The sequence below is a fragment of the Aulostomus chinensis genome, chromosome 10 (genome assembly GCF_037954235.1).
Source record: "Aulostomus chinensis isolate RoL2024-O1b breed Wild chromosome 10, RoL_Achi_v1.0, whole genome shotgun sequence".
Classification (NCBI taxonomy): Eukaryota; Metazoa; Chordata; class Actinopteri; order Syngnathiformes; family Aulostomidae; genus Aulostomus; species Aulostomus chinensis.
The window spans coordinates 10,151,392-10,160,352 of NC_141329.1; the positions used below are offsets into that span (position 1 = coordinate 10,151,392).

Genomic DNA, 8,961 nt, shown 5'->3' on the forward strand with positions numbered 1-8,961 from the left:
TGACATGTATAAGTCCTAACTAATCCCCTCCACACACCCAGCCCACCTCATCAACACCCCTCACCAGTAGGGACCCCCTCACCAGATGAGGAGCGAGAGGACACCCTGACCCCCCGCCCTTTCCAAACAGTGTGCATGGGGGAGGTAGTTAACAAGGAAAGGGATCCCAAATGCAAATATACAGAGTTTCTTCTTCTTCCATCAGGGGCCCCTTGGACCTCAGTGCCCTGGTTGCCCCTTACGCTTTAGCCCAGGGTCTACACCCTGACCACCCTTGGCCCTACTTCGCACAGACACACACACTCTCTGCAGCTGTCAAAACTCTGACATCTTAATCAATCCTGAATCCACAACCCTGTCAGACGCAGCACTAAGATGGATGCAGAAGGGGATGACCTTCGACCTCTGAAGGGGGGGGGATGCTACTCCTGGATACCAGGACCCCCCCCCCCCCCCCCCAACATCAGCAGCCTCATTCGGCTCCGCTGCTGCCCCAAACAATGTTGGAAGAGAGCCCATTCATCCTGGGCTGGGAACCAGGGGCCAAGGTGCCCTTGTAACCCCACACGAAGACAGAAAAAAGCACAGACCCACAAGTTTGAGAACACACTCCCACAGACATACAATTAGGCTTGTGTGCACCATAGAAAGCATTTTGACCACATCAAGCCACATAGTGTGAGACCGACACACTCTTACACACTTACTATCAGAAAAAAAAATGCTAACCAGCCCCGCAGCTCCTTATTTTGCAGGGTGAATTGGGGAATATTCACCAGCTCATCAGTGCACTTGAACACTGACAAAGGCCAAGACCTTTTAACCCTTCAGTCAGTGGTGCGGACCCACACTGACACATCGAGCAAGTGCATGCTATCGCTGCATTTGACTCTGTTAACTTAAAATACATTAAAGGCATTTTATCAATGGCATATATTAGCTTTCAGGGTAGTACTGCCAGCCTTACAAGACATAATTAGTTATATAACATCAAGGTTTCCACATTTATTGGCTTCTTGGAGGGCAACAGCTATTTATCTCAGCTGAAATTGAAGAGGAAAGATTAGTAGTTTATTTCAGCATTGCAGGCAGGGGAGTGTTATGATATACAGTTCTCATTCCAATTTGAAACAAGAGAGAGGTTATTATTGCAAATAGAGAGCCATTTCAGATTTACTTAAAGTCTGTAACTAACTACCATCTGGTCTCCTTTCCTCAACTCTCTTTCTCTCTCTCTCTCTCTTTCTCTCTCTCTCTCTCTCTCAGTTTCTTTGAAGCAAACCCTGGGGACAGAAACCTGGCCTTAACCATCTGAACTCCGTAACAGGGGAGATGGGCAACGGTCCAATAGAATTCTTATGACTCAAATGATACCCTTTTTCCCGTCAAACGCACACACAAGTAGACATACAGAGCCATCTGTGATCAATAGTTGCCTCGCCACACCCGAGCAAGACGCAGTAACCCTAAATCACCAGTCCTGTTTGTCATGCGATTAGTCGCCTGAGATAAAGGCTCCGTCATAAATTAGGAGAGGTGTAGTGGTCCATCTCCCTGTTAATCACCCATGCCGAGCCTCTGACCCCTCACTGCTGCGGCTCTCTGTGTACGTTGGTGGGTGGCGGCTGGGTGGGGGTCGCCAGTAAACTGAAGCAGAAGTGGCAACCCCTTGTCTCGCCAGCTGACAATGTTGCCTCAGCTTTGCATAATGCTGCACCCAAGCTACGTAGATGAGCACATGTAGTTGAAAACTGTTAAAATATTTGTCAGGAGCAAAAAAAACAACAACTTGGAACGACTTCCTTGGCTTGTTGTTCCATAAGTATTCTCAGGTCATTTTTAAATTCACCAACATGCTGAAAGTTCTATCATTCTCCCAGTTCAAAAAAATCTGGATGTAGGCACTCTACTCTGACCTTAAAACCTCATCAAACAACCCGGTGGAGGATCCCGGCAAACTAAGACTAAGACTATAATAATCGTTCACGGAGGGCTATTCCCCCCTGCCAAACAGCACTATTTCAACCCCATCTCACAGCTGTGTATTTTCACTCCTCTCCTATCTGCTTGGAATGATAAACTCTTTCTCTCCCCTTCCTTTCCTCTAAAGCTGTCTACCTCTGTTCGGGGTTCCATTGGGAATGACAGAAAGAGCATGTGGGGGAGAAAGACACAGCGGTAATGCAAACCAGTTGGAGCTCCCAGTATCACTAATTCTCATGGGATGCATCCCACTACACAACACCTCCCAGTGGGCCTGCTAATTACTTCATTTACTAGCATCATTGCCTCTATCACCCAACCAGACACTGGAGAGAATAAAGAAATGAGGTGAGCCGGGGGGGAGTCAGAGCTAGGTAAGTCGAGGGAGGGAGGAAAGGGAAGGACAAAGAAAGGAAGGGCACTGTACAGATGCACAAAGCCTGAAGGGAGGAATGATCAACATATGGAGAGAGAAGCAAAAAATGAGCAGCCCTAAAGACAAATGTCATTTGTTTACCTTGGCATTCTGCATTGCGCTCCTCATATCCAGGATTGCACAGGCAGTTCCCAATAGGCACCAGCCACTCTCCATCTGCTCCGCAGTACATCTTTGGAACCTCCTTCTCTTCAGAATTATCCACGCATGAACCGCGAACCTCCACTAGCGAGGATGTATCGGCTCCAGTGATGGTGTCAGGAAACTGTGCCAAGTTACGCACTGCTAAAGGGCATTTCTTGTAGAAGACCCTGACAGACACAAGTGCTATGCATGCACCAACATCCTGGAAGGCCAAATAGAAGCCCTTCCGTGTCAGTGCACCAACATCCCGCACTTCTGTGTTCAGCTTCATGATGCGATCGCCGATGTCCACCTGAGTGAAGCTTTCATCTGCTGCAATGGTATCTATCTTTCCGAATTGGTTCTCACGGATGTAGCGCTCTTTGTCATTATTGGACTCATAGTAGTAGAGATTGAAGGTTTCTTTACAGGTTCCCATGACCCCTGGGAGGCTGTTGCAGTCTCGAAGGGTGAACTTGATCTCGATGTAGACACGCTGGGCGCCACCACGAGGGATCCAGTCAGTGCGGAGCCAGTTGTTCTGGTTTGGCTCCATGACGTTACACACCTGGTACGTCCGGATGGGGATGTTCTTCTCATCCATGATGCTCACTTCCTCCCACTGGGTAAAGCACATGTCCAGAGAAATGTTAAACATTTGAGTTTCAATTAAACTTTTTTTTAATCTGCTTGAATCTATTAGATCATCCAAACAGTACAAAAGTTTGAAAACAGTGTCGCAGTACTTTAAAATGTCACGAGAAATATCACAAGGTGTTACACAGAACTGTGAGCCAAGACTGAAGGATACTTTGGAAAAGCACATGAACGGAAGATGAGTCAATATTTGAGTCTCAGCAGAGCAATTAATTGACGGCTAAACTTAATGCATATTTTATGAATGGCAACTAATAGACTTGTTAGGTCCTAATATAGAACCATAAAGATATTAATATTCATGGATTCTCCTCAACTGTGAGAGGGGATATGTGTAATTATGCCTCAGTAATGCCTGCAGTTCAATGACTTGGGAAAGGGTTTACAAAATTGTATTCTATTTCTCTCTCTCTCTCTCTCTCTCTCTCTCACACACACACACACACACACACACACACACACACACACACACACACACACAGGTCTGGACGGCACAAGGAGGGGAAAAAAACTGGATTATGTGGCTACAGAAACAGTGCATTAATACTAATGATCTAATGTGTGCCTGCTTTACATCTGCGTACTTGATAGGGAGTCGGAGGCCGAGACGCTCATGGTCGTGCTGTTGTTAGTATGAACTCATCGAAGGTGGTGGGGGTGGGGGACGCCGACATGGGGTACATGGATTACGTTATCCACTGCGGCCTGGCTTATTTTTGCTGTGAGGGAATGTTTGTTTTAGTTATGATAAAATTCCCTTCTCGACAGAGCACCGCTGAGCAAATTCAAGCATGTCTTGAGAGGTTCAAACGGTGTGTTCCATGGTGAGTTTTAAATAGAGTCTGAGTTGGGCTGTAAACAAGAGCAGACAGGCCTATCGGTGCCGTAGCTTCAACCACTTAGAAAACTCCACAAAAAAAAATAATAACGGGCAAGTGGAGGATATGGACTGTGCTGCTGCCGCCGGATTTGATTTGATGCCTTATCATGAGCAATCTTGTTTAAAGCCTTATTTCCCAGGAGGAGGGCGGGATAATGCTAAACATAGCTGCGGCTGTATGATTGGAGAAAATGTCTATCATTCCCTGCTGTTCCATTCCACTCTGCCTTCCTCCTTTTGCCCCGCTTTTGTTGTGGAAATCAAGCAGTGCCCAGATAAGGCCGCACCTTTCCCCTGATAGCAGGCAAGAGCCAGAATAAGGCCAATTGGTCATAATGAGAGGGTGAATGCAGGCTTGCTGGGGCTGCCAGGACCCTGTCAATCACTTGTTTGTGATAAAATGGCCGAGGGGAGGATCTGAGCACGGTGCCGGCCAAGTTCATCAGGAAAAGCTCACAGGCAGAGCCTGCAACAGCTGCACGATATGTTATTCTGTTCCCCTGGGTTCACATTCATTAGATAACATAATTGTTGCTAATTTGTATCAATTTTCATAAAACATTAAAGGGATCGCTTGGGCCCATCATCAAATTTTTACAAGATGGAGACGTGAAGGCCAATTGATTAATTTATAATTATATTAAAGGACGTAGCCACTGGTTATGAAAGATTTAAATAACATTGTTGGTCCTTTCTGTATGTGTGCAGCTCATCTTCCCCTATCTGCCTTATACCAGCTGTGGCCCTTATGGGTCCTGGCGTGGCCCTGACTTCCTTCCTATCAGGGCCACTGTAGATCTCCTATTAGACCAGGATCATGGGTTTGGTCAGCCCGCTTCCCTGTTGCTTTATAGCTGGATCCAGTAGTCCTGCGGCAAAAGCTGAACCCCACTGTACTTTCCCCCTTATTCATCCATTCCAGAGGACCCTCTTTCAGCTGCCAAGTTCCTCTCTCTCTCTCTCTCTCTCTCTCTCTCTCTCTCTCTCTCTCTCTCTCTCTCTCTCTACCTCTCTCTCCCTCCCTCTCTCCCTGTCTCTCCCTCAATGGTGGAAAGGGATATAAAGTTTCTCCACAAAGGCCGATTCAATCCAGCGTCTATTCAGGAAACCTGACGCCCGTTGCAGTATCTGCCCCTGCATCTGACCATTACAGAGTAGTTAGAAAGAAGGGGAGTGAAGAGAGAGGGGAGCCCAGTCAAGGGGGTGGGTGGGGGGTTTGTCTGTAGACTGGTGGTTCTCAAAGTGGATTGTGGGGACTCCATGGGGGCCTGAAAAATGTTCCAGAGGGTCTTCATGAGGCTATTTTGTTTAATTGTTTGGTATTTTAGTGTGTGATATGGGCCTTGATCTCACTGTGATCCCCATAGAGAAGTCAGCTGGACATCTCAATAAATCATAACAAGGTGTTTCCATTAAAGGGCTCATGGGGAAATCATCTTATCAGTTGTGTATTTATCTAGTGGTTAATTCCAGAGTTCCTGCCAATAAAGGATTATATCTCTGTTTTAGCTCAATAGGGGACCATGCCTTCTAACAAGGGGACACGTCTTTGCAGTACTTACCCCTCCTTCTGTCGGGTTGGCGACCCATCCTAGCTCTCCCTGTACAGCTCTGGAGTCCAATAACGTGACTGAAAAACAAAAAGAGGAGAAAAAGTGAGCATGCACTCTCTGTCCGGCTCTATAATATCAGCGCTGGCATGTATAATCCACTTAGCTCTCGCACACCAAGCAGGAAAACTAGCTGGTTTTTTTCCCCTCTCCCAAAGAAGCTTATTGAACTGTGAATGTGATTTATCAAATAGAAAAATACCCTTGTAATGAATGTCAGCGTAGGCAGAGAATAAAAGCTGGAGGCTAATACGTGTTAATATGATAGATGGTGAGTGTTTTGCTGTGCGCAATTCCCCGCTGAGCTTTACGCACGTCCTTTTGATTTTCCCTTATTCACAGATTTTCAATGTGACAAATGCATTACTCCGTGTGCCTTTAAAATAATGATTTTGTTTCAGTTTGCCCAGCATCAGTTTACAGCACGTTTGATTTGGTCACAATCAATTAGGAAAGCATCTCTTTACACCAAAGAACAAACGCATTTAAAAACGGCCAACTGAATCACGCTTTTCCTTTTGATTTGAGGAAAAGAAAGCATCAGAGCTGTGAGACGAATTAGAAATATGTCTACTGCTATGTGTATTTCTATCTACATTTAATTTGAATTTAGCTGATCAAACGACTCGAACTAAAATATTCTTCTTTAAGTTAAATGTGTACAATTAAGGGTTACAATATTTTAAGTTGGTTTCTATAAACGCATCGTTTTGAACTTGTGTCAAACTGCTTTGCTCTGAAACACTGTATCAGGAATATTAAAAAAAAAAAAAAGAAGTCTCCGCGCAACTGATGGGAGGTCTTTTATTTTGATTAAAATCATATCTCTCGTGTATCAGCTTCAACAGCGACCCGTTCTTTTTTCAAATATAGGCCTACATGTTTAAACTGCACACGCTGCTGCGCCTCGGCACCCCGAGTAGGCAGCGGGCAACTCCTGTCCCGAAGCCTTTGGAGTCCTGACACGCTCAATTTGAACATCTGCCTACTTTTCGGTGCTTGTGCATCTACAAAAGCACAATTTTTTTTTTTTTTTTTTTTTGCTGGGAATCATTATTTACATCTGTCATATATTAGTGATAACCATAGCGACCGATTTGTGAAGATTTCTGATCATAAATAAAAGAAGCTGCTTCTTTACTCATTCTGATGTCTCCCTGCTTCAGGAAAGCCATGTATTTGTGCTCTACGCTGTGCGCCTGATTAGAGTGAAGCATCGCAACATTAAATCTTTTTTTTCTTTTTTCTTTTTTTTTTGCAGGAGTGCGGCTTGACATTGACAAAACAGAGAGAGCTGCATGTATCCTACAAGTATGACTCTCAGGTTTTCTCCTCGGCAGCTGGTGCGATCCAAGCCTGAGCGCACAGCAAAACACCCGATGCCTGTTCGGACTTCTCATTCCACTTGAATTTGTGTGAAAGCCAGTTAAGACCCATTGCGTAAATTGAATTTCCAGTATTAAACTCTTTGGGCTCCAAATACCCGATATCGGGGGGCCACCAAGTACGGTTCCGCAGCGCAAACACACGCGGAGCGAAGATGAAGCCAGAAGTCCGCGGCAGGCGTGTTGATTTCCCCTAACAACCTTACCTTCATTCGGGGGGTATATCCGTGCCGGAGAAACAAATGTAGAAATCCCCAAAACAATAAAGGTGACCGTGAACACAATCCCTGCCATGAGTGCCATTTGTGTCGTTGCGCCGTTTTTCCTCTCCTCTTTTTCTTTCGTTTCTCTTTTTGCAGGTCCTGCTCTCTCTCACTCACTCCCTCTCTCTCTCCCTCTCTCTCCCCTTCCCAGTGGAATATGGGATCGAGGCGGACACTGGAAGAGAGACGCACAGTGCGCACCAGAGCCAGGAGGCGGGACTATAACTGTGCGCGCTCTGACGCGGACCCCGTCAATCCATATGGGAAACGTGCTGGACGGAGGGAATTGAGGGGGGAACAATCATTAACCACCCCGCCTGCGCACCCCCTAAACAATTCACTTTCTCATTTACCAGCAGAGAGAGATGGTGAGATAGGTGGAGAGTTTGTAAAGTCGCATATCTCAATATTTCCCACAAACGTTCAACTTAAAACTCGGTGACTCTCCAGTCAACGTTCTAAAATTAAACTTGTTCTCCTGAAACGTTTGCGTGTACTTTCACCCTCGTACTGTCATCCTGACAGAGGAATCCTGCTTCTTATTCCCGGTTTGTGCAGGAAAAGTCTGCTCCAAAAATGCAATGCATCACTCTGTGTCCTGTGTGCCTCTGCGCTGATCCTGCTTGTAGTCTGGCTCCAGTCAAGCGTGGCGCTGTTCGAGGTGAGGCGCATCAGTGCAAGGTCGCCACCTAGCGGAGATGTTGACGCCTGTTCCTGCTTCAAAATTGGATTTAAGAACAAGCATGAGCATGACCTCCTTATCACTACATGGTATTGCACTTTGTGAAATTGACAATGCCCATTTTGTGACCAAGCCTGGATTAGATTATTGTCACTTGCTATTATTTTAATGTTATCATGGCTGAATGGGTATTTATGATGAAATGTGCGCACACACACACACACACACACACACACACACACACACACACACACACACACACACAAACACACACAAACACACACACTCACAAGAATCTGGTGCTTTGAAAAAAAATGCTGCTCTGAAACTGATGGGGATGTGGTGTAACTTGTGGTGATTGTCTTCAAACAAAGGCTGCATTGTTCCTGTTTAAGAAAAGCCAGCTGTGTCCAGGTTTGGGGTTTTGGCCCGGGTGCTCTGGCTTGTTTATGTCCTCCTACACAGGTCGTGCATTGGTCCCAGGAGATGTGCCCATGGCAGCGGGAGTTAGGCAACCTTTCAATGATCTGTAGAGGTGTTTGTCACTATGTGGGCAGGTTAGGGAGTTATCCAACCTGCCATTTACTGAGCACAGTTACTACAGAAAAACAGTACCTAAATGTGAATCTGCATTGTGTGGCTCCTTCAGACTTCAGTCCATTCAGATATTTTTCTGTTCATGCTGTATTTGTGTGTGTGTGTGTGTGTGGGGGGGGGGGGGGGGGATTGTGCTACGGATGAGCTTAGACTTTCAGACATCACTGACTTGTACACGTGTCACAAACACAGTATTTTACCCCTGAATGCTTATCTTGCATTTAAATTACTCATAAATACATGTCTTGAGCTACTGAAGTTTTTTTTTTTTTTCAATTTCTACTTCTTTGTGAATCCAGAATGCAGCAAAAGTCTGCCACATATATTTAGTCTCAAGCTACAACC

At 45.6% G+C, this 8,961-nt stretch overlaps 1 protein-coding gene across 3 annotated transcripts in view; it reads right to left on the minus strand.

Moving 5' to 3' along the window:
- epha4l (eph receptor A4, like) overlaps positions 1-7,540 on the minus strand; it is a 53,071-nt gene extending 45,531 nt beyond the window's left edge. The window contains exons 1-3 of one of the 3 annotated variants that reach the window (XM_086215978.1): positions 7,281-7,540; positions 5,642-5,709; positions 2,501-3,164 (exon numbers count right to left, since the gene is read on the minus strand). In XM_086215978.1, coding sequence (XP_086072104.1) covers positions 2,501-3,164; positions 5,642-5,709; positions 7,281-7,377 — 829 coding nt within the window. In that variant the 5' untranslated portion in view covers positions 7,378-7,540. The remainder of the gene's footprint in view (positions 1-2,500; positions 3,165-5,641; positions 5,710-7,280) is intronic. The other 2 variants (XM_086215980.1, XM_086215979.1) reach the window with 2 other exon arrangements.
- Positions 7,541-8,961: the final 1,421 nt, after the last annotated feature.